The sequence below is a fragment of the Barbus barbus genome (genome assembly GCF_936440315.1).
Source record: "Barbus barbus genome assembly, chromosome: 3".
Lineage (NCBI taxonomy): Eukaryota > Metazoa > Chordata > Actinopteri > Cypriniformes > Cyprinidae > Barbus > Barbus barbus.
Genome location: NC_136731.1, coordinates 20187939 through 20214863, shown reverse-complemented (window position 1 = coordinate 20214863; position 26925 = coordinate 20187939). Strand labels below are relative to the sequence as shown.

Sequence of the window (26925 nt, the reverse complement as noted above, 5' to 3'; positions counted from 1 at the left end):
ATTAGTCTACGTTTCAGCTTAAGTATAAATGATCTTTACCTAAAGTCTGAGATTATTAGCCTATAGACTGCTATGATGGCTATAAGGAGTTTGTCAATCTATTTGTTTAAAGCATCACCCAGAAGAACCCAAAAGGGCGAGATACCCATTGCCAGATACAACAGGGCAAATCTACTTTGCCTGTGTGTATTTTTTTTCTTCATCTTGCACCCCTCCTTGATGTTTCCCCCCTCCAGCAGTCATTCATTGTGCGCGCGCAGCCCCAGTCTTCATCACATAAAGCACGCGCCTTAACATCACACAGTCTGGCAATGCTTTTGCGCTACTGCGTGCATTTTGGACTATAACACTAAAGATTGGCTTCTGGAGCACTGGTGCCCGTCCTCTTCTTCAAAGGTATTTTGATGTTACCAACAGAAATCTCAGCAGGAGTGTGTTTTAGCACAAGGTAAGTGCACGGGACTGAGCGAGCATCACCTGCTGTCATCTATGACACTATTCGTAGCTACTTCAACTTTTCTTACTGTGTTCATGGAAACATGCATGATCATTTACATATGTGTAGCCATATTGTCTACTGTAATCTAGGCTAGGATACATTTTACACAAGTGCGAAGTTTTGCTGCGCTTCTGTTAATTAATATATTTATACCTTAATTTATTTTCATCTAACAAATAGGTCTGCCGTGTCTGTATTTGGTCAAACCTGAGCCTATATTTCATGAGTTCAGTTTAGGCCAGATGATAGGAAAAATTACGGACGAGTGTCAGAATTTTAAATGTAGCCTAAGTAATAAAATACCAATCCGTCTCTTCAGGGAAGTGTGAAATTGTGCAGAAAATCTAAAATATCAAACTTTAAAAATTAGTCAACTCTACTTGAGTGTATTACAGGCAGCAGTTTCTGCAAGTTTATAAACGGTTTGGCTTTCGAGTAAAAAACTAGGATCAAATGGACATCATAATCGAAAGCGCCGCTATTTCACAGCCCGAGGAAAATTAATATTGTTCATATTTACGTTTGCACTTTATAAATTTATTGTCATGGAGCATCCTCGAATGAAAAATAACTCAACTTTAATTGAAACAAAATGCACATCAGAATATGAAATCATGAAATCATGAGTATTAAATTGCATCAGTTTAGTGTCTTAATAGCCTACTACTTGCAGAAATACTTGGAGTGATAAGTTGATTTTTATTTTTTTATTTTTTTTTCACTTAAACATTGCCCTCAGCCGCAATCATCATTAGGCTATTCCCCTTTATACGACGACAGTGGGCCATATATTGTAGCCCACGTACATTTAACAGACAGTATTAAAATAAGCCTATATTTTCGATAACGCGTATAGCTCCAAAAAAATAAATGTAAAATATGTAAGACTATATAAAATGCTCATGCTTCCGTGTAAGCGCGAATATCGCAGTGTGATTATTCCTCATTATTGAGACTGATGATGACCCGTTATTAGCTCCTCAATTTTTAATAATCGACTCATGCAATTAACTGCATTATTAATGGGGAAAGCGATCAGACACGCAGTGTCATTTCTGCTGTGAGAAAAAAAATATTTCTAATGCAACTTTAAATTTCAGAGGAAAATAGATTTTTGATAAGCATATATAATAACCACCAACAAAGATAATAGCTAGAAAAAAGATATAACCTGAATATTCTAAAACCAAAGTAGGCAATAAAATACCAATTAAGATTTTGAGTTCCCTCTTTTTCCAAAGTTTAGCTGTCATATCATTACTTTAGTGAGTGAGAAATACATATTTATTGTGAAAGCTTTGGTTATAATAAATTACAATAATCACAACCGTCATCCGTTATTATTTCAGAGGCAATCCTGTTTTAAATCTGACTGCGACGGAGTTGGTTTTGTTTTTTTCTTTTTGCGCTGTTTCGTTTTGCCAAATAAGCTACTAAAGCGTTTGTGATGAGAAATGTGTCGACCGAAGCCGGACAATTCACCTGCGCGAGCTTCTGACTGGGGAACAAAACACATCCAGTCCTGCTCATGCATTCAGCAAACACCTTCCCTTTTACAGAGTGATATCAAATAAAAGAACTTACGGCTTTCTTCAAACAGATAGACTGCGAGAGGAAGCGTGTGAAGGCTACGCTGCAAATAAATGTTACATTTACGGTAAAATATAAAACTTGGCAGCGTCGACGCAGAATTTGACCTTTTTCCAGGCATTACGAGATTACATGCATCGCAGCCTGCTGTTTCTGTCTTTACATGTCGTTAAATCATATAATATCAGTATTTGACAACATTCAAGATATTTTTTTCTTTTGTAAAACCTAAAACCAAAAACTACAAGACCATTTTTACTTATAAAAAAACATAATTTTCCGAAAATGACATGTAATGTTATTTTTAAAATGTGATATTTCTCGTATTACCCTTTCAAAAAAAACAAAAAAACATTAAAATGGGAACAAACAGGGCCTGATTTTGGCTTTTACTAATGAAACCGATGCTCTGTTTCCTCAGATTATGTCAGTATCTTCACAGTAACATTACATTACAGTGTGCTTTTTACCCTCATTACATGTAAATATAACAATCAAATATGATGATAACACTAAGCAATTACAAGCATCTTACAATAGTCCCATATTAACACAAACCGATTGCTGTCTTTACATGTGAGTCTTTATGTTGTTGTTTTTCAGTCAGCACTCCAAAGAAGGAAGGAGCGGAATGAAAACAGAAGAAAACCAATCATGCCTTCAGCAGGCCCCCTCCGCCACGCCTTACGGTGAGACTCTTATTCTTCATTTATCATTTCTTAATCTTTCCATATTAATATCGATTTGCGTGTGTAATGCGTGTGTCTCGAGTCCTTCATGGCACATTTGTGTGTGTCTTGTCAGCTGACACCTGTTCTGTTCTCCTCCACCAGAGCACGTGGGAGGAGGTGAGGTGTGTGCAGGGTGCGAGTCTCCCATCGCGGACCGCTTCCTCCTGCGCGTCAATGAACTGTCCTGGCATGAGTCGTGTGTCAAGTGTGCAGTGTGTCGCAGCACGCTGAGCGGGACCTGCTACTGTCGCGACCGCTTGCTTTACTGCAAGCATGATTACGAGAAGTAAGACAGTTCAATGTGCAACGTGTGTCTGTATACACTCCATCAAAGTCCTGGTATGGCAGAGAGTGTGTAGATTAACACGAAGCACACCAGAACATTCCCCTAATCTCTCTGCAAATGCCTCATGGGTGTGTTGATCTTCTGATCATGCTGATGCTCTGATAAGGAACTTTGGTTACATTTTATTTGGTAACACTTTATTTTAAGACGTCTTTGTTACACGTTACCTGTACTTAGGCTACTATTATAATAACAAGTAATCCTAAACCAAACCCTAATCATATAGTAAGTACATGTAGTTAATTACTATTACTCAGTACATATGTGTAATTACACTGTAACAAGGACACCTTAAAATAAAGTGTAACCCTTTATTGTAAGGTATTGCAATTGCAGTGTAATTACACATATAAGTACTGAGTAATATTAATGCTCTTGCTTAATATAGATTTAGATTTGGTTGTTATACTGTAGTATATTGTTTTTAGTGTCTTATATTACTATAGTAAGTACATATAATGTGTAACAAGGACACTGTAAAATCACTCCCACTCTTCGCTGGGAGTTTAACTGACAGGTGATCTGACCAATCATAACGCAGAATCTGCCATTTTGTCCAACAAACAAACCAGACGGTAGAGCAGATTAATGTCTGTGGACTTGAATTTGAACAACGGTGTACTGACGTCTTTCTGCGGTTGAAACAAGATACTGGTGTTCATTCATGTTTATTTCGTGCTATAACTGGTAAAGAGGAAGAGATGATCGGTTCATATGTAGCTTTAATTTCTTAATAAATGACAGCTGAAAGCTGAGACTTTGTTTCATACCAGAAGTAACCTGCTCTGTCGGCTTGTTGTCAGTTTTCTGTTTGCTCCGCGATGTATTTTTCACTGCGTGAGAACATGGTGTGTGACGCAAGAGTGGCATGGCTTGTCAGACGTAGAAACAGTAACTAAAGGGGGCGGGTCTTTGCGAAGGGTCAATTTCTGTTAGAAATTGTTGACGGTAGGTTTAGTTGATGTATGTGTAATGCTGTAGGTTTGAATCTGTTTCTTAAAGGCATACTTCAACCCAAAAAAGAAAATTCCGTCATTATTTGGTATGTTTACTAATTTTCGTAAACTGGAATGAATCCAATCTGATTTCAGATTCTCAAAATTCAGTTGATATGAAGCCTAAATTTTGCAGTTTGGTTCATATATTTGATTACATGTGCATTACATGTGAGAAAATAGAGAAAACAGATTTAAGCATTTACATGCTTTAAGTTTTCTTTTTAATTGGTTTATTTTAGGTTTACACCACCCATTTCAATCTGATTTTACACACATATTCACATGAAGGCTTTTCTGTCTGATTGAGCCATCGATCTGATTATAAATGTATTATTGTTTACTCACCCTAATCTTATTCTAAACCCAAAGTTTGCTTAATTCTGTGGAAAACAAATTTGAAGAACCAAAAAATTTAAACAGTACATATGCACCAAGTCTTTGGAATAACATGATGGGCAAATAATAACAGAATTGACATTTTTGGGAGATCTATCCCTTTAACTGCTGGTTCTCTGATGAATCATTCTATATCAGTTTGGGTCAGAGGGAGATTCCGAGAAACCAGTGACATCAGCTGGAGTGCGGACAGTTGAAGGACTTTGTGGCCTGTTATCGCTGTTGTGAGAACTGTCAGACACCGCTGAGCAGTGTGGACACTCCCTCTGTTGCTGACAACTGGAGGCCAACCGAAAGGAATAAGATGGACCGGAGAGAATAAAAGAGGATAGAAAAGTTAGCAGGAAGAATTCCCAGAGGGAAAATAAAATAATTCTATATATGTTCCCGGAAAGATAGATCACCTGAGATCCAGGACTGTTTCAGGGTATGAAATTACCATACTAACTGCTTTTCTTCACACCGTTGAAGAAAAATGGAACCATAGATTTGATCATTGTTTTGTATGGGTGCTTGCAGCAAGGATGTCATAATGAGGGTAAAAGTGATCAACGATTACAAATGAGATGGCTTTTCTGGGATCAGAGCACAGTGAAGCTGTTCTTGTGAAAGCTGGTGCTGTTATTCCCTTGAGCTTGGTCAATTTGTATTATTATCATTTACATTAAGCCTTTTCTTACTATATGGTGGAGATTTAAGTTTTTCTCATTCCGTAAGGAAAGTAAGAAAAGTAAGCATTTTTGTTGCGCTTGAATGCAAATGTCTCGTTTGCAGACATCATTTGTGAATATTGAGGCTGCGGCGTGGTATGTGGTGTATTTATGGAGGAGACTTGGCACACTGTTGTGTGGGTGACCTTGAGTGAATCCACAACAATATCTCCTTGTGTTCTTGCTGTCTGTCCGTCAGCACCTGCCACTTCTGCCCCTTTACCAATGCTCCATCTACAGCAGGTGTGTGCTCCATTTTTGGGGTGCCAAGGAATCTTTGATGGTGCAAAAAAACGTAATTTGGGGAAAAACAACACTATCTTGAGCTGACATTCTACTGTAAAAATATTTCATCAGGTAGTGTAAAAAACATGTTTGATGTGGAAACGCGTACATTTCCTAGTTACGTTAAATTAGAAAATATTATTTAAAATAACTGAATCATTACACCAGCAAAATTCATTTATAAAAGTCAGGTGAAGTGGAAACAGCCACACTCATAAAAATAAAGGTTCCAAAAGAGGTTTTTCACAGTGATGCCATTGAGGAACCAAAAAAGGTTCTTCTAAGAACCTTTCAGTGAATATTTTTTAAAAGAACCACCATTTTGTTTTAATGTGAAGAACATTTTAATAATCTAAAAAACCTTTTCCACTATAAAGAACCGTTTGTGGAATGGAAAGATACTTTGGGTGTTGAAGGTTCTTCATAAAGCCATCAAGAACCTTTATTTTTAAGAGTGCACTTAAAGTCAACATTAAATGGCATTCACATCCCATTTTAGTTTCATATTATGACATGTTCCCAAGTAAAACTGTTTTCAATGAGACTTTTTTTCCATGTAGGGCAGTTTTTTCATTGTATAGGCCCAAGTCACGATTAAATGGAAGTAGCAACAGCTCTTTTCTTCCTTACTGTAATGTATGTCTGAGTCAAATGAATTATCGAAAAAGAAAAAAAAATGTAAGGCGGGACTTGGTTCTGTTTATCAGGTGGTGTTTGAATGGAGGCAGGTGTGAAGGAGAGTTAAACAGACTAAATGACTGGAGAAGTCTGGCGTACATCAACCAAAAAGAAGTCTGTAATTTCACTAGAAGATTGAGTTATGAAATTATGATTGTTTTTAATGAAATCATATGCATGAATTAATCATTCACAATAAGATCAATGACATGCGTTTAGAAAATATCTAAATTTTTTCTTCGGATCACAAAAAGTGGATTGATTTTAGATTACAGTTTAATGAAATATTACAAAGACCAGACATTTTCTACTTTAAATAATGTACACAATAAGACAACGAACATGCAAACAGCATCAGCTTTAAGATCACAACTGTATGACGATTCCTTATGACACTTGCGTTCCTGTTGTTCTCGTCATCAGAAATCTGACTTTCATTTACTACTAATTTTTCAATCATTCAAGCAGCACCACTTAACCGAAACCAAACTCAAACCCGAAGCCCTATTCATTAAACACACAAACATTTGCTAACATCCCTGAAATGGTCAAATTCTCTCCATCACTATCTTCCTGGTTGACTTCGTCACACACAGCCATCAGATAACCACGCAGCCCAGCCTAGTGAAACCAGTCCCAGACCAATAAAGGCTCTCAGCCCCAGGGTACAGTGCCTGGATCCATGGCAGAAAATTAGACTAGCGAGGGTCTCGGAGGCCTATCAGAGCGGAGACAGGGGAGTGGATATTTAAGATGCCCCAAGTTTAATAGATCACTCTGCGAGGGTGGGAAACAGAACGAAAACAGCCCCCAGTGTGTAAAGAGATGCTAGTAAGAATGAAAAATCACGAATGTGAGCTCTTTTAAAATCTCACTTTTTTCTCCTAGACTGCAAATTGAGATTTTGGCTAAAGTCTCATGCTTCTCAGACTTTGCTTCTGAGAAAAAGACCCAGTAATGTCATGTGTCTTTTAGAATTTTAGAAGAGGTCTCAAAAATGTTCTGAAATGTGCCAAAATTTCAAAGTCTGTAATCAAAAGTTGTAGATTTCTGTTCCATTTATTCTATTTCAATTTATCATAGGGATTTTTTATGAAAAACATTTGAGACAAAGTTGATACTTGATACTACCAGAATAGCTCGGATTGAATATGGATTCAGATGAATTTCGAATTCAGAATATTTTGATTCAGTTAAGCACATTTGACAACATTTGTGGCATAATGCTGATTAACGCAAAAATTAGTTTCCAGTTGTCCCTCCATTTCTTAAAAACGCAGAAATTGGGGTTACGGTAAGGGGGAAATGAATGAATGTTAAACTATTCACAGTTTCAGATGTAAACAATATGCTTGCGCACATGAATTTAGTGTGAAAACATCCCTTGCTAACATTTTCTGTGTAAAGTTATATCCAATTTTACTACTTTGAAGCTCTGACAACGTAACACCTAAAATCGTAAAACAATAACAAAACGCTTTATAGCTCAAATAATACACTTTAACAGAATAATTTTTTTTATTATAACCTCCACATTTCTGCAAATATTTCACTTTTATTCGCCAGGTCCAAATTGACCCATCAGATCCATTGACCCAAATAACAAACAGTGCTAATAAACAGTAATTGTATGCTACAGTACTGAGAAAATCTTGACCATTATCTTAGTTGACCAGACAGTGATTCATCTTTTCAAGCTTAGCGTAAAGATGCTATAAATAAAAAGTGCTCATAGACAGCCGTAGAGATTGTATTCTCACTAGATGTTTGGATCCGGAGACAATTTTGATTTGATTTGATGGGTCATGACTTGACTTAAGCAGATTGTGTCTTAACATTACCTTTATTTTTACTTTTTTTTTTTTTGAATACATAAAGGATAAATTACTTTTTATAGTAACCATTGTCATTGTGTCGACAGAGCTTAACTTGCATTAAACCCAGAATATTCCTTTAAATGCAGTCTCATTTATGTATCCTGTACTTCGAAAGAGCAACTACAAAATAGTACATTTTTCTATGTCAATCATTTACAGTAACACCATTCTACTGAAATCTTCAGTCGGAGTCATTATTATGAGCACTTCGGTTGATGTTTACCGAAATCTTCACCTTTCTTTTGCTCGGTCTTTATTCCTCCCAGTGCATCTCTCCTCTAGCTCGTCCATCACTGTCTGATTTCTAATAATATTTCTGTTCCAAACTTAATTTCCTACTTGTTGAGATTTATAGCTGTGATGACACCAATCAGTTTATCTCTCCATTTATCCCACATTTTCGCTTAATCATCTCTCTGCTCGCTGTCTCTTTGTGTCTGTGAGAACGGGGAGGGGTCTTGATTGGGAACACTGCTAATTATGTTCTTAGGCATGACTACAAGCTGTGTTGTGGTTAGAGAGTTGCTGTACTGTCAGAGAGGAATATGACGCATGGACTCTCGTGTAGGATGCTGCCGTACCTTGGATTGTCAATAGTGCTTGCCGAAGCCATTAGTTTTATCATTCATACTGTGCTTAAATTGTGGCATATGCAATCAGGCAAAATGCAATAAAGCAACAATCAATTGAATCTATCTTTATGTACATCTGTTTTTTTGTTCAAACCGTGTATGAGCAGAAGTACTTTTCGTTAGTCAGTTTCTTCAGTTTGGTGTTGTTCTGGGTACCGTTTGAGGTCAAGAATTGTTTTTGTAAGAGAAACGAAACGTTTTATTAAGCAAGATCACATTAAATTGATCACACTGACAGTAAAAATGTTACAAAAGATTTCAGAAGAAATTAAAATAAATGCTGTTCTTTTGAAAATGTCATAAAAAAACAACTAACAAAAAAAAAAAAAATAATCCAGAAACAATTTAGAAAAGTTGTGAAACAGATTTCAACATTGAAATGTTTCTTGAGCCTCAAATAATGATTCTGAAAATTCAACTTTGCATTGCATTAAAAACTGTTTTTAAATTGTAGTAATATTTCACAGTATTATTGTTTTTACTAAATTCTTGATCAAATAAATGCAGCCTTGGTGAGCATAGGAAACATGTCTTCCAAAAACATTAACAAATCTTACCAGCCCCAAAGTTTTGAATGTGTATATTACCTTTCTGAGCAATCAGATTCACAATCTGTTTGATGATGAAATTAACAAAAAGGGATCCAAGTCAGATTTAGCAATAAACAACTACCTAGCAACTAGACCATGGCAACCACCCACAACATCCCAGCATCACGGTGACAAGCCACTCACTCCTTCTAAATATAAAACGCCAGCTTCTAGTTTAAAATCAACCTACCCTCTTAAAAATGAAGGTTCTTTATTGCCATTGATGGTTCCATGAAGGACCTTTAACATCCATGGAATCTTTCCACTCCACAAAACGTTGTTAAAAATGTTCTTCATACTAAGAAAACGTTTTTTTTTTTAAGGAATGGTTCACCCAAAAGGGAAAATGTTGTCATTTACTCACTCTTGTGTCGTTCCAAACCTGTATGAGTTTCTTTCTTATGTTGAACATAAAAGATTATATTTTGAAGAATGCTAGTAATTAAACTGTTGATGGTCCCCATTGACTTCCATTTCTTTTCCTACTATGGAAGCCAATAGGAACTGTTTGGTTCTTCAAAATTCTTCAGAATATCTTCTTTTGTGTTCAACACAAGAAAGAAACTTATACAGGTTTGGAACGACACGAGAGTGAGTAAATATGACAAAATGTTCATTTTTGGGTGAACTATTTCTATAAAAACTGTTCACTGAAAGACTCTTTTTGGGAACCAAAAATGGTTGTTCTATGGCATCACTGTAAAAAACCTCATTTGGAACATTTATTTTTGTATGAGTGTTTAAAACGTTTAGTTTTAAACGTATAACCTCATGTGTGTAGTCAGTTTGCTGAATATGTTTACATGGTACTTCAGATAAGGACATAAACACATTGTAGTAGTTCAAGTCAAGAAAACAAAACATGTTTTCCAAAAGTAGTAATTCAGGCAAGAAAAATATTACTAAGAAGCCTGAATTACTGCTTTTGGAAAACATGTTTTGTTTTTCTGTGCCTGAAGTTCCCGTTGAAGCCACAAAAATAAAGGTTCCAAAAGAGGGTTTTCGCAGCAGTGCCATAGGAGAACCATTTTGGGTTCCACAAAGAACCTTTCAGTGAACAGTTCTTCAAAGAACCACTTCTTTAGAGTGAAGAACATTTTAATGATCTAAAGAAACATTTTTTTTTTACTTTTTTTTTTTTTGTGGAGTGGAAAGATTCCATGGATGTTAAAAGTCCTTCATGGAACCATGGATGCCAATAAAGAACCTTTATTTTCCAGAGTATACATATCAGGCAATGATCATAGAGGGAGAGAAGAGCAGACAGTGAACGAGAGCTCAGGGGATGTCAGAAGGCCATGGAGGTGACAAACAGAGGTGAAAAGAGGAAGATGACAGAGGAAGAGGAGAGATGAGCTTGAGGTGTCTCCTCTTGTGATATTGCCACTGTTTTTGCATAATGTGTGATGAGTCTCCATCACCTCGCCTCCCGCACAACAATTTCATTACAGACGACTAATAAATGTTTCATGGCAGAACAAGCTGCTCGCCTTGGCTTTATTAAATCTGAGATAATAAAAGAAGAAAGGCAAAAAATGAAAGCAGGAGGGGGAGAGATAGAAAGAATGCCATAGATGTCCTCAAACAGGGCTGCCGTATCTTCTGTTTCTGGGGCAACGAATCCCCCGTCCCCCCCTCTATGCGTCTTTTTTTTTTCTCGCCTTGCCACAGAGAGACAGGAAATGAGAATCTGGCTGACAGGATATTGCGTTCTGGTAGCCTGGGGATTAGCTGTTTTGTCCAAACACACACACTTGCAGACTCGCTCTCGCCTCACACAACTCAACACATCGATCCTGTCGGTCCCTGAGCCCTTGAGTATCACACACACACACACACAAGGAAGCCGACATGTGATTGTAACGTATGGACAGGCTATGCTGTCAGTCGGGGAATGTATCACAATAAGTACATCAGCACAGTGCATATTCATCACCAAAATAAGTGTGAAATTCTCTATATAAGATGGGATATTATGATACCCATCATATTTTAACAACATATCGACTGCCAGAATCAGGATTTTCTACAAACCTTTGCTTTGTTGACAAGTGCCTAGTGAGTTACAAAGAATTACCAAGGATTTTGTAGTATTTTGAGGAGAGAGACATTGATTTTCCTGATGTCATTCCAGGCTTGTATAACTTCTTCTGTGGAACGAAAAAAAATTTTAAAAATATGTTTTTTTTTATTCCTATTATGGAAGTCAGTTGTTTTGGACCCCACTGATGTTCATTATACAGACAAAAATAGTTTAATTTTTTTTTTAAATACCTTTTTTTATGTTTCAAAGAAGGAAATAGTCACACAGGTTTGGAAAAACATGAGGGTGAGAATAACTGATAAAATCTTGGACTGTTACCTGATAGAGCCATTTTGTTAGTGTAAATGTTCTCTTTTAAATGTGTTTTTCTGTTTATAATTTGAATCATTTAGATGATTTAAGTACATTTTTGGTTACATGACCAGGATTTTTACAGCATTGGCAGGCCATTGCAAGGCAGAGTCATCCAGGAAGATATATTGAGAGACACTAAGTTGGTTGTATGCAGTTCCTTTCTCTGCATCCAGAACGTTTGGTCCATTACAGGTTCAAATATTGCATGAACATTTTTCTTTTCTACTAGTGCAAACCCAGAACAAAAAGCAGTTGTTTTTGTTCAGATCAAGGCGCAACAACGTAGAAAACGTATCCACTTGGTGCAGCTAAAACAGAACAGCATACACTGTTTACGTTCAGTGGATACGCTCCATAATGGCGCTAGGGTGACGAGCAAGAGATTAATTGTTGAATAAAGTTATGTTTTTTCTGTTGCGCACAAAAAGTATTCTTGTATCTCTTTAAAAGTACGGTTGAACCCCTGATGTCACATGGCTTATTTTACCAATATCCTTGCTATATTTCTGGACCTTGATCGGGTAAGGATCCTTGCTGTCTATGGGAGGGTCAGAGAGCACTCAGATTCCATCAAAAATATCATAATTTGGGTTCCGAAGATGAAATAAAGTCTTACGGGTTTGGAACTACAAGAGGGTGATTAATTAATGACAGCGGTTTAATTTTTGGGTGAACTATCCCTATAATTCAAATGAACTAATGTAGTTAAAGGGGTAGTGCAACCAAAAAATGAATTACCCCATGATTTACTCACCCTCAAGCCATCCTTGGTGTATGACATTCTTCTTTAAGTCGAATACAATTGGAGTTATATTAAAGAATGTCCTGGCTCTTCCTAGCTTTATAATGGCAGTGAATGGGGGTTGAGATTTTGAGGCCCAAAAAGTGCATCCATCCATCATAAAAAGTGGCCCACACGGCTCCGGGGAGGTTAAAAAAGACATTGTAAGAAAAATATCCATATTTAAAACTTTTATAAATCATAATCCCTAGCTTCTGCTAACTGTCATAAGTGCGTTCACTGCCATTATAAAGCTTGTCCCTTGCCAGGGCATCTTTTTTAATATAACTCCGACTGAATTCATCTGAAAGAAGAAAGTCATTTACACCCAGGATGGCTTGAGGGTGAGTAAATCATGGTGTAATTTTCATTTTTAGGTCAACTATCCCTTTAACTAATGTTAACAAATGGAATCAAATCGTTACCGTTATTTTTCACCCATGATTTTTACATGATCATCTAAAAATATTGAGTCTCATTAATACACTACAAGGCATCATAAGAAATGTCATTTTAGTTTTATTGCCACCTTGATATACAGTACACTTTCTAATAACCCTGTTGAAGTGTTCTTCATATGACTAGCAATCCATAGATGTAACTGAATTCAGCGGAGAGTGTTTCATATTGTACAATGACACCATTAGTTGTTTTATTAGCATAAACCCAAAAGTTATTATGTGTCTCAGTGCAATCAAAACATAATTAGACAATTAAAGTATGCATGCCACTAGTCGATTGTTATTTCAGTATTTTTGTGCATAGCACTGTTTACATGCTAAGAACAAAAAGGCAAGCTTTTAGCAAGTAAGCACTGAAGTGTGCATCTATGACATGATTGGGGCAGTATAATATGTGTCAGTACTGAACGGTTTAGCTGCTCACCTGTGCTTTCTTTTTTGCGTGCGAGTGGTCTGATGTGTACATTTTTATCAGCTACCTGTTGGTTTTCTCATATTTCATCATTGTGAATATTGGTGTGTCGGGGAGGGAGGGAGGGGTGGCGGGAGTGGGTTGTGGGGAATGCTGGGAGATTTTAATAACGCAGAAGCAGTGCAGTGAGATTTAATAAAAGAAGATGATGTGATTACTGAATCCTGGCTCTGAGCCACCTTCCCTCACAGCAATATCCGCTCTTTCTTTCTCTCTCGCTCATACACACACACACCACACCAACCCTTGCAATTATGTGTACATGTATGATTTACATACTGCCTCCATATATATATATATATATATACAAAGATGCACGAAAAGTCTGCGAGACAAACCTCGCAACTATGACGGTAAGTGCTTGATTATGTAAAATTGTGTTCATGCATGGATTAGGCCCCACACTATGATTTGGCTATAGATTCATGTAAAACTTTATTGAATTGACATCATGAACACAGTTTATACGTTCATAGCGCCTAATTGCCTTCCCGCAATAATAATTTCCTCCCCCAAGATAGTTTCATCCTAAGTCAACTCCAGTTTTCAGGTCTGTGTATGTTAAAAAATGTGGTGTTATTTCTGTAACCCTCACGTTTAATGTGTCCCATTTGCATTGTTTTTTTTTTCCATTCAACGCTTTCTGTCATTTTAAAAAAGTTTGTAGGTCAATGTCATGACCTGGTGATTTTCAGGTCTCATTTCACCTCAAAAGCAATATAAAAAATCAAGAAATTATATTTTGCATAAAGAAAATGGAGCCTACTTTATGACCAATAAAGAGTTTTTGCATTGTGATAATAATATTTTCATGTAAATTACAAATATTTGACCTCAAATTCTCATTATTGTACACAAAAAAGAATATTTTTCGAAGTTGTAAACAAAACAAAAAATAGTTGGCATGTTTTACTAGAAAGTACAATTTCTGTCTTCCTACTTCAAAATTTCAATTTATTTTGCTGTTTCTTCGTAACTATTTGTGAAAATTGTTTCAAAGCCAGTTTCTTTTCTAGTGTATTTATTGTCACTAATTTGTATCTTTTTTACTCGGATGCAACCATGATTTATAACTCATCTTTTTATCTCGCATGATTATAATGACACTGTTATTTTACAGAGAACTTGGGACTAAATAACTAAAAAAAATGTCAGAGCCAAAAAATATGCGTCTTTTTTTTAAAGAAAAATATAATTTTTCACTTTTTTTAGGTTTTGAGGTGAAGTATTACAGGTTTCATGAGATTCACTCTTTGAATCAGTTTCTGTATGAGTTTGCTCAGGGTTTATTTATTTATTTATTTATTTTTTTTAAACCGTTTAAGGGCATTCTTTGATCTGGGTGTAGTAGGTGGTGGTTTGGGTAATTTGGCATTTTTGGCAGATGGATTGAGACAGATTAGCCATAGCAGCTGCGTTTCGGACAGGATCATCATATCCGTGCAGATCAGAGGTTGTAATGTGTGGACCTGGCTGCCTCTCCTTTCAGCAGATTTCTGATATGACACCTTCATCTCCTGCACTCGGTGCTCCTCGACACACACACACCAGAACTCCCACCAGCCGTCTCTGCAACTGTCATGAAGTCCATGTTATCCATCAAATGTGCATTTCATCTGTTCCTCACCTCCAAAATATTTTGTTCATCAGACTTATACTTTTATTTGCCACCTATATATATGTGCTTTTAATTTCATTAGCGGTCACTGCTAATGCAGCTATCTCTATTCTTAATGCTTATATTTAGGGTTAGGGATATTAGGGAAGTATTAAAGGAATAGTTCTTGTCAGAATTGTCATTTGTTGAACTATTACTTTAAATGATAGATTGTCCTGCACCGTGATAGAATGCTATGTAAAATCGGGTGACTTTTGACGATTTTTACATGGTTGACAAAATTGCACTAAAGCAGGGTCCTGAGACCACAGTATCATAAACTTGGGACTTTGACTTGACTTGGGACAGTAAGCAACCACCTAGCAATTACCCAAAACACCCTAGCAACGATCACGTCAATCCACAAAAAAAAATGTTGTTGTCTGGTTCAGGTGTGTGACAGTAACTTCACACTGGTTTGTCACATTTTGGGGTGAATGGTGACTGTTGCTTTGGCTTAATGAAATGTGCAGAAGAATTAAATTGTCATCAACACCATATGAGCGTCTACAGGTTCATCTGTGGGTACCTGTCAATATTTATGAGAGTACTTGAGCACGGCCGTATAAAGGTGCTGGTAAGTGTGTGTGTGAGTATGGTGTGTTTATTCGAGTGTGTGAAAAAGAGAGAGGAGAGATTAACCCCATGCTATCCTCAATCCCTGGTTATGAGTTTACAGCGTCTGTCTGGGCATCGCACTGTTTAAACAACAATCTAATTAATCCTGTCTTTATTAGTTTCACGGAGCTGGGGAGGGAGGCTTGGAGCGAGAGAGGGAGGACAGGGTGATTCTGGCAGAAAATATCAAGCGGCGAGGGAGGGGAGAGAGAGGAGGAAAAAACGAGAGGTTTGGTGGGGATTGAAGAACTAGAGTGCCTTTAAAACCAATTGTGATGCTGATGAGCTATTTAGAAATAAAACACTGTTTAAAGAGCGTAAGAGGCATTTCTCAGGGTTGGTAGCGGTACAAATGACCTTCTTTATACATTTGCTCACTTTTGCCCTGTACATCCCTGTATTTGCTAAACATTTTGGAAATTCATTAAGTTTAAAAACATTTACCATATCGCATGGTGCTAGCAACACGAAGGTCATGGGTTCAATTCCCAGGTGACCCACTGAGAAAATGTACAGCTTAAATGCAGCGTAATAAATAAATGTTTATAAAATTACCCCTGTAAAACCTGACGTTTAAAATTAATATAAAAAGATTTATATTTTTTTAAATGGAACCTTTTTTTTTTATTTATGTTTGGACCGTAAATATATGTATGTGAAAAATGTACATGTGTTCGTATTTGATGACATCAGGTTTTTATGGCTCATATAGAGTGAGAATAGGGAGCTCATACTCAAGTGATATCTTTTTTTTTTTTTTAAGTATAGCTGGCGGCTACTTACATAAATGCATATAAATTGTTACTCTATATCTGCCAATAATGTGTCTTAAAAGATTATATTTGTATGCTTTTATGATCAAAGCTTGGTAGCTTTTAGTTTCAAAACATAGAATGCAATACAATGACGACTGAGAGATGAATAAATATACATTCCCCAAAAGCCTGATGCATCATATTTGATACTCACATTTTAATATGATATTTCTAAAAAATGCTATATGGATAAGTAATTAAAGCTAAGTGGATTTGATCTAGTAAATGTTCATTTTCAAATATTACTAAAACAATACAAAAAGTTTACTTTATAAAAATAATCTAAAAAAAGATCCGAAGGTGGATGTTTATAGAATTGAACTAGAAGGCCTTTTACTTGCTAAAAAATATCAATCAGACACCAGGACTTTTTTTTTTCAGTAAGGTTTTGATCATGTTGATCATTTAGTGTACACAATACAGTAGGCTTTAAAGGGTTAAATTATACATTTTTGTTTAGTTGCTTGTGACATCTAGTCTGTTGTCAAATATTGCCACCCAGTGTTACAGACAAAACATTACATAAAGTGAACTTTCAGAAATATTTCAATAACATGTGTGTGTGTGTGTGTGTGTGTGTGTGTGTGTGTGTGTGTGTGTCAGGTTGTTTGTGCGGAAGTGCAGTGCCTGTCTGCAGGCGATCGGCCGCTCGGAGCTCATCATGCGTGTGCTGGGACAGGTGTACCACCTGGGCTGCTTCAGCTGCTGCGAGTGTGAGCGCCGGCTGCAGAGAGGAGATGAGTTTGTGCTAAAGGAGGGACAGCTGCTCTGCCGGGGAGACTATGAGAAGGAGAGAGAGATGCTAGCTGCCATCAGTCCGGCCCCTACCGAGTCAGGTAACCTCAGTGACCTCGCTGTAGGTTGAAATTACTCTCTTCACCTTTAAGCCAATGCTCAGTTTCCCTTTGCAGTAAAGAGTGAGGATGAGGATGGTGGTGGTGTCTCTGTTGGGGGGAAGGCTGGAGATGATGGGAAGGAGCACAAGAGATCGAAGAGACCACGAACCATCCTGACCACACAACAGCGGCGCGCCTTCAAAGCTTCCTTCGAGGTGTCTTCCAAACCCTGCAGAAAGGTCAGCAGTCACAGGCCGCTCGTGTGCATTATGTGTGGAAACAGCATGTATGTACATCTCATGCATATACTGTTGTTGCAGGTCAGAGAAACTCTGGCAGCTGAGACTGGACTGACGGTGAGAGTCGTGCAGGTGTGGTTCCAAAATCAGAGAGCAAAGGTAAGCTGGCATACAAAATAAAATAAATTCAGAAAACTTTCCTGTTTAAAACACTAGATCTTGCTTCATCATGATTTACCTAGGTAGAAAAGTAAAAACTGCATCCTTGTTCTATCAATGAATGAGTTTTCGGTGTTTGTGTCATTTCTGAGGCTTAGAACATGGCTTAAGAGAGCAGAATTAAAATGAACTGAAAATCATAGAACTTCATGTAGCTGTAGATTTCTGACAAAAAAGAAAATGCTTGTCAATTACGTTTTGAATGTTGGCTTGACAAAGCCTTCTTTGAAAGTTTTGGGGACAATGTTTATAGGTCTAATGAGCTGATGGATGGTCTTTCAGAAAGACAGATAGGTGGACAGACAGACAGATAGATGGATAGACACTACTTTAAGAAAGACGGATGGACAGACAAGCACAGTCAGAAAGATAAACATAGATGCTTTTAGGAAAAACGGATGAATGGATGGATATATTTTTTGGATAGAATTGATTGATTCATTCATTTATTTTTGTTTATTGACAGGTTTTATTTTTTTTTCTTGGCTAAGAAACCACTGCTGGACAAAAAAAAAAAAAAAAGTTGTTTTCTATAACATTTTCCCCCTATATTTTTTCACAGAATAAGCCAGAAAATATTGTATTTATAGATTCTATTCAATACATGGTGTCAATTAACACTGCATTATTCATATATTTATTATTTATTTATTACCTGGAAATGACTTAAACACATATAAACCATATTGTTTTCATGTTTCATTAATCAGTACATTTCTGCTTTTTATTCAGCTTAGCAACAGCTAGCTGGATGCCTTTGTCCATATTAAGGATTTCCTGGCTGGCACTTCATAAGTTATTACTTCTATGAGTCTTTTTATTAATGTCTGCACGAGAGCGCCCTCCAGCTTCAAGTATGAATGAAACAAACACTGCATGAGAGCGTTTAGCACTCCATAATGTTAACATTGCCTAATTTTGGATATAAATAAAATGTCAGGTCATGCATGGAATATCTTGTCTCTAGATTTAAATTTAGACTTATTCACACTGCTCCTTGAAAACCTATGTGAACACACTTGGCCGAAAAAAGTGCAGGGGATGAATTTGTTTTATTAAATGGGAGGGGGACACGACCCAACGTCCCCAACATATTCTACGCCCATGGGTGTTACTAATTAAATTCAAATTCAAACTTTCAAAGGGCGTCACTTCTTTTTCCCAGCATTTATTATCACTAGCAACCAACAACAATGGGACTCATGACATCAAACGATTTAATCAGTCATTATGAACACAATTTCAGAGCTAGTTTGATAACACATTCAGAAAGCTAGACAGACAGACAGACAAACGCATAGATAATTTGAGGAAAAACATGGATCGATTGACATTTTTAATTTTATTTATTTTTGTCTAATTGACAGGCTTTATTTATTTTTTTCTTATCTATTACTTTTAATTGACTAAGAAATCAAATACACTGCTGGACAATAACCAATCAATTGCACTCTCTAACATTTTTCCCCTATATTTTTTGCTTTTTTTCACAGAATAAGGCAGAAAGTATATTTTATAGTTTCTATACTGTAATAAACGATAATTATCTACATTATATACTTTATTTATTTAGTACCTGGAGATGACTTGTGTTTGTCTTCACATTTCATCAATCAAACGTTTCTGCTTTTTATTTAGCTTAGCAACAGCGATAGGTCGATGCCTTTGTCCATATTAGGGATTTCCTGGCACGTCAGATAGATGGGGGGACACGACTCCCACATCTCCTGCGTATTCTACACTCATGAGTGTTAATAATTACATTTAAATTCAAATTAATTGCTGTGAACGCACTTTCAGAGCTTGTTTGATAAGTACTACTATATGGGAATGTTGTTCCAGGACAAGGGGATTTCAATAAACCTGTTGTTTTTGTGAGTTCAGATGAAGAAGATCGCTCGCAGACAACAACAGCAGCAGCAACAGCAAGAACAGGAGCAGATGGGCGGGACCAGGAGGGGCCCGAGCAGAGCGGGCCGCCAGAGTAACGATGACAGCGAGGGTAAGACACGGACACACCTGTGTGAAATGGCTTGATGAAAGGTGTGAACCCGGCTCTGTCTCTCCACAGATGGCTCCAGCAGTCATGGACTGGACGGCCTGCTCTCATATTCCTCTCTGCCACGCCAACAACTGCTGGCTTTGGATCCGAACATATACGCTAGCGAGCAGTTCCGACACGGGCTCACGCCACCGCAGCTAGGCCCCGAGCAGATGCACTCCTACGGTAAGGATCTCCCACTGCATCAACTTCAGCATTGGTTATTTTTTCAGTTACTGTTTGTATTTGAACGCCGACTTCATTTCAGACTCAGAGACAGTTTTCCATGACTTGGACAACGATGGAAGCCTCAGTCATCTTGGGGACTGTCTCTTGTCAACTGCCGAAGGTGGAGTTCTGGCAGGACGGATAGGAAATCCCATTGATCGCCTCTACTCGATGCAAAACTCCTACTTTACCTCATGACCCTGGTTCCACCTACCTAAAGCACTCCTCCACCACTGCAGGGGCGAACAAGTAGATTGAGTCTCACTGGAGGAATCTTTTATTGTCAAAACTAATTGAATCCCTCAATCGTATCTTAGTCGTGCCAATAAAGCTCTTACCAACCAAACCATGGCAGGGTCACACCCTAAAAATTCAATTTGACATGGACAGAATGGAAATTCACTGGAAAAACATGTTTTATATCATACATATGCACCATTTTTTCGCTTTGTTTTGCTCAAACATAACAGACATCAATGGGCAGCTGTTCATGACGTGTAAGTGTTACCTCACCCTCTGCTCACTGCACAGCTGATAAACTGATCAAGGCTGTATCCGAAATCACCCTCTATAGTATACCTCATTCACTACAGTGATATATTTTTGCAAGCCAAAACCCAGAAATAGATTATTATTTTAGCACTTCCGGGTCCATTGGCGCAAAATATTTTCACATTTTATTCCACAGCATAAAATAAAGCAGTAATACCTCACTAATGTTTTTTAAGCTTTTAAGCGACTTTAAAACTGCGGTTGTTAATGAGTGGCTAAATGGGACATTTGGGTCCAAATAGTTGCTTTCATAGCCTCATTGCGTTTATAATCGCTAACTCAAACTTTTAGAGTAGATGTTTTTTAGATTCATACTTCAGCTCATAAGCCTCTGTAGGGAAATAACGAAAAATAATAAAGTGCAGTAAACGGTAAAACGGTTTGCACAACAAACCAGTGTTCACAATTAAGATATTACATTAAAATAATATGGTAAGACACATCAGTTTGCAATATCAAGGAGTTTTGTGCAGCTAAAAATGGCTAAAAGTGAATGACACCGAAAGCCAAACACATTCAATTTGTAATGGCCACACCTGCTCTTATGAGAAAAATAAGGTGACTATAAACCACTGAATGAGTGAATGAAACCAAGTGAGACAAAAGTTCTGTCCACTGTGCTTTTGGACACCACTACAAATGGCTGTCCCCTCATAACCCCTTACAGCACACTATAAAGATTTATTGGGGTGATTTCAGACACAGCCCAAGTCAATTTCATATCACTCTCTCCTTAATGTCCGTCTTGAATAGGAATCAACTTTTATTTAAAGCTAACATGAAAACCAAAAGAGTCTAGCATGCTGGCGTAAGTCAAATGTACATTAATATTTCTTGTACAGAAACAATGTTTATTAAAGGTGCACTCAGTTTTTGTATGTTAAGCCGACCAATATAGCAGTTGTCCTGGACTTACACTGACACTTAGTGGTGTGGATGCAGCATCACACAAACACAAAAGCAAGGTTATTTTAGTAGATTAAAACTAAAGGCCTTTCATTATTAAAATAAACTTTAATTGAATTTTTTTAAATCTAGTTGCCATGGCAACATGTCTCATTTTCATTTAGTTTAACTTGATGTACTAAAATAATAAGTATATAGACACTTAAAAAACTAATAAAAAATGGCTAAATTACTAAAACCTTAATTAAAATTAAAGCAGAAAATATAAAAATGTAGAAAATTTAAAATATCTTTTGAGTCTTCATGTTAATGTATATAATTACATTATTTTAAAAAGCATTGATTTTTTTGCGTGTGAATCTTTAAATTAGGGGAAAAAATACTGAGTGCACCTTTAACACAACTTTTTTTGCTTTTCACAAATTAAAAATGTCGACAGCTATTGCAGTATTTTCTCTGAAGAAATTTAATTTGGTAGGTTTTTAACTATTGTAAGTTTCTCAGACAGGGACTTTGAAGCCGCGTTAACTGTGCATTACACAATTAAAGAGACAAAATATTAAAAAGAAAATAAGAAACCACAAAATAATGAAACGTCAAAGCTGAAGTATATATCTCACAGAAAATATCAGCGAGGGAGTCTTGACAGGGTTCATAGAGCAAAGGAGGCACACATACCACAGTGCTCAGTCAACACTGTCAAAACACACATCCCTGCTCGATTAAAGTCAGGTTTGACAAATATGGAAAATTATGATGGAACCAAACCGCAAAAGAGATTTTGAAATTCTAATTTCAGGTTTTGGACACAGGGTAGATTTCCTCTGATAAAAAAGTGAGCCGTGAAAACTATGAAGGGCCTTGAATTTTTCTGCAGCAGCAGCACTGACTTGTAGGCTTTAGATGGTTAGACATCAGGAAAATGTAGGAACGTGCTATAATCTCCAAACTGAGGTGAGGAAATAATCAGGGTTACTGCTGTTACAGGGTTCGTTAGCCTTACAATTACAGGGTTGGTAATCTATCTCTTTGGTACTGACAAGAAAAATAGCACAAAGTATTAAGAATACCCCCTAAATGTTACAGGACGTGTACACTTGGCAACGTGTTGCTAATTGTGCTTTATTGTAATATACTAAATGTGTTGGTCACATGACTGTTGTTGTAATTAGCTCTATTGTTATATGTGTAGTTATTTACTTCACTTCTTTTAACTCATGTTCTTGTTGGCTATTTTTAACGGCAACAATAGCAATAGAATATTTATGTTGCAGCATGAGACACTGTATATGTGAAATGCATTATTTATATTGAAGAATATACAGCAGATTTACACAAACACCATCTGCTTATGAAAACCTTCAAAATCCTGACAAACTGAAATGTAGTTTTTAGTACACTGGACATGAGTTGCTGGTAAATCAACTGCTCACATTTTCATGACGCATTTTGTGATACTGGACTGTTTCATTTCAAGTGGTCTGATATTTCCTTAAAGGACTGCGGTGATGACAGCTGTTGAATGGTACGTCTTTCTGATCACTTTCAGTGAATGTGCTTTTTGTGTACAGTGTTCTCGGTTTTCCAATATAACTCGTCATTTGAAACACTGACGCTTGGCTGTGTGATTTATGGCGCATGTTCTCTGATAAGTATGCGATTCTGGTAAAACAGTTACATTTTGTTCCTCTTTTGATAAATGGACCAAATGAAAGGTCTGTTTAGCTCGGTGGTCAAAGGTTCAAAAGCTGTGTCCTCCCTCCTGTTAACCAGCGGGCAAAGCAGCCCTAATCTACTGCCTCCCTACAGGCTTTTGTTCCTGGACGCAGGGAACCGGTGGAAATGTGAGGGGGAGATATTACATGCCTGCATTCTTTGGTTTAATATTATACAGTGACGCCAAGGTAAGGAGAAAAACATCCAAACAACGACTAACAGGAAACAAGAAAAAGCTGTTATAAATGACATAAACCTGCGTACTGAACCTAGATTTCACGTTAAATCAACAAGCATCCTGAATACATAACTAAAAATAAACATATTACAGTTAATTGTTTCCATTGAACTGAAGAGAATTAATATAGATCTAAAAATAGTTCATTTTTTAAAGTACAATAGAATTAAGACAAATAGATTCTCTTGCAGCAATCCAATATGGTAAAGAGAGAACAGCATGTTCATCTAAAATTAATTATATAATTTTTTTTTTTAATAATAATTATTATTATTCATTTTAATTTGCTATTAGTATTAAAATAGATATTAGTAAAAATATTAAGAATGCCGATTTTGAATTCTCATTCAAAAACTATTTCATATGTCATTATGCGTCCACCTCAAAGTAGAACTTCATATTGGTTTATGAAAAAAGCATTTTTAGATTTATGGATTCATGAAAAGGAACAAGAGTCATATTTTACACAATCCAATACAGGCTGAAAAAGTAGCAAAATTATTTTATAAATTGCATTGTGTAAAAAGTGCAGTGCATGTGAATTAATTTTTTTAACACTTTTTGGTAAAATAGGACTCTAAATCTTCAAAAGGGCAGAGAATTTAGAGATAAAAACAGAAATGCATATTTTATTGCAACTTCATGTTTTAATATCATGGAAAAACAATTAAAAACTCATAAATAGTGTGAAATGTTCCATTAACAAACTACACCAAAACATTGAACATCACATTGACTATTTTGGAAAAAAGGTATGCAAAAGACTGAGGTCTGTTTTTGTGCGTGTAGCAGTTCTTTCAGTTTTTTTCTTCTTTTCCACAGCCTATTTCTTCCCAGTACTGAATATAAAACACCTGTGTTATTGTCCTCATTATCCAGAACAGTGACGACAAAAAAAAACAGCTATGTGGGCTGCGGCGCAGCATTTGCTGTTGGAAGAAAGTGTTGTAAATATTTTAATTCATTGTACTTAGTCATACATTCAGGTATAATTATAGAAACGCAGACTTTACAGCTTACCTATTCCTGAAAGGTCGACGGTCTCAACACAGGCAAGGAAACGTGTGAGGTGAGGTTGACACGCTTCAGCAGAGCGCTGGTTCTCCTGCAGACAGCGCTCAAACACTGAAAACTCACCAGCACAGTCGCTTCGGATCTTCCTTATCACAGGACTGCATTGAGATGGAAGAAAAACATCATAAATACAGTGCTACTATTTTATCTGGCTTAATAATTCATCCTAGTGTCATTAAGCTACAGGAAAATTCAACTGTGGGCTTTCAGAAAATAAACAAATATTTCAGAACCAGCATTTTATGTATAACATCCACAATTAAACGTATACATATCTTAAATTTAATTAAAATAAATATTTCAACTTTTTGGAAAATAAAAACAATATGACTAAATACAGCTTGATGGGTGATTAATTAGCATGATTTGATGTCTAAAGCAAAATAAAGAAACTAAAAACTAAATTTGATTAGGGTTTTGGATATGTTGTAACTAATTATTATATTTTTATAATGTTCGTCACAGATCAATAAAAGCAGGCAAAACAACAGTTTTAATGCATTGAAGAAACACATTTAGATCAATTTGTGATGTAAAGAAGAATAAACAACTTTGCATGGCAAAGAGAAAGCACAAATGCATTTGAATTCTCTTTGATTAAATATGGACATACTGTGATGAAGTGCACTGTGCCACCCTCAGCTTCAGGTCTACACACTTCTCTTGCCATGATGCTGGATGGGAGACAACACATGCACCATATTCCTCCAGCTCCTTCTGGCAGTATTTGGTCGTGATGGCCATTGCTGCCTCCCTGTTATAATACAGTTTAACATGTATTTAATTAGCCTACATGCAAATTACAATGGATTCTCAACACTGCAGGTTCACGTCTTAGAAGGAACACTAATATGACGGACAGCAAACCATTTTAAAATCAGTTCAGGGCCATTTTATTACACAATACACATTATAGTTCCTACAATACACTTATCATTTTAGCTAATGGAGTTGAAACAAAGGTTGGCTTGTTATTACAGAGTAAGAACGATAAGTGTAATACACAACATGAAAAACAAGTCTTTAACACACCACTGTGAGTCAGAGCTACTTACATGTTGACCACCTTTGATTTCACTCGGTTCTCTTGAAGGTTACGTCACATCACGCACATGTGCAAAGAGAACGTCCGCGCTCTCGCCGGAGGAATTCGATTGGTCAATATTTACGCTTGCGCTGATCTTATTGGTCGTATCACGGGTAGCGTGAACTAATGGGCGTGGCTTCGAAGATAAGGAATTCTTTAAAGTCACATTTTTCATTGTCGTATTTTGTTTGAAAGAAGATCGGTTAACCAGCGATACTTATCTGCTGCTGTGTTGATTAATTTATTTTCTTTATTATTCATTTTAATGTACATTAGATACAAGAAACACGATAAAAGAACAACGGTAAAAACGTAATACTCATTCATTAACGAGGAAAGCTACGGAGCTCTTAGGGGCTCCGTAGAAAGCAGCTTATCTGTGCCATCAGAGGTATCTTTAAGACTAGTTTTAAAAACCCTGTCACTCTTATTATTTTTAGCATAATATAGAAATGTAAGAACTGGAAGTGAGTTTGCATGGCAAAGAGAAAGCACGATATCGTGCTCTCACACAAATGCATTTGACTTCTCTTTTATTAAATATGGACAAAGTGTTTCAATTGAAAATTTACTAAAATTTCACCTATTAACGTATTTAATTATATTGATTTTCATGGTCAAAAATGACTGCCATTATAAGAAATGAATGGGAAATATGAAAAATACAATTAACAAATCAGATAAGATGAAATAGTCTTTGATAATGCTATATATATATATATATACAGACGATTTTTGTTTTTCGATTTTTCTTTTATGCCAAAAATCATTAGGATATGAAGTAAAGATCAAGTTCCAAGATATTTTGTAAATTTCCTATCGTAAATATATCAAACTTCATTTCTGATTAGTAATATGCATAGCTAAGAACATTTAGACAACTTTAAAGGCGAATTTCTCTCGATTTTATTTCTTTTTTTGCTCCCTCAGATTCCAGATTTTTAAATGGTTGCATCTCAAATATTGTCCTGTCCCAACAAACCATACGTCAATGGAAAGCTTGTGTATAAATCCCAATTTCCAAAAATTGACCCTTATGAATGGGTTTGTGGTCATTGGTCAAGAGTCACAAATTATTAGTTTGAAGTAGGCCTAATTTATTAAGTAAAACAATGTTTTGGAGCTAGACCATTTTATTTATGTATAAAGAACCACCAAATAATACTTTAACAGTCGTGCAATATATGTCTTTTCTTTAACTATGCCATGGCATTTGATTTGACTTTTTTTAATAATATAATTTCCATATGAAATT

General features: G+C 36.4%; 2 protein-coding genes across 2 annotated transcripts; one reads left to right on the top strand and one right to left on the bottom strand.

Moving 5' to 3' along the window:
- Nucleotides 1–271: 271 nt before the first annotated feature.
- LOC306845458 (LIM homeobox transcription factor 1-alpha-like) lies at nt 272–22108 on the top strand. Its single transcript, XM_079378278.1, has 9 exons — nt 272–448; nt 2693–2778; nt 2923–3106; nt 17138–17370; nt 17446–17609; nt 17691–17768; nt 19713–19830; nt 19900–20055; nt 20138–22108. The coding sequence occupies exons 1-9, from the start codon at nt 405–407 to the stop codon at nt 20293–20295; spliced, it is 1221 nt and encodes a 406-aa protein (XP_079234404.1). The 5' UTR covers nt 272–404; the 3' UTR covers nt 20296–22108.
- A 1887-nt stretch (nt 22109–23995) lies between these two features.
- On the bottom strand, nt 23996–25682 carry LOC306849844 (coiled-coil-helix-coiled-coil-helix domain-containing protein 5-like). The gene is made up of 4 exons (XM_079385193.1): nt 25639–25682; nt 25197–25337; nt 24530–24681; nt 23996–24438 (listed from the first exon to the last, which is right to left on the bottom strand). Coding segments are annotated over exons 1-4 (321 nt in total). The 5' UTR covers nt 25641–25682; the 3' UTR covers nt 23996–24412.
- Between the last annotated feature and the right edge of the window lie 1243 nt (nt 25683–26925).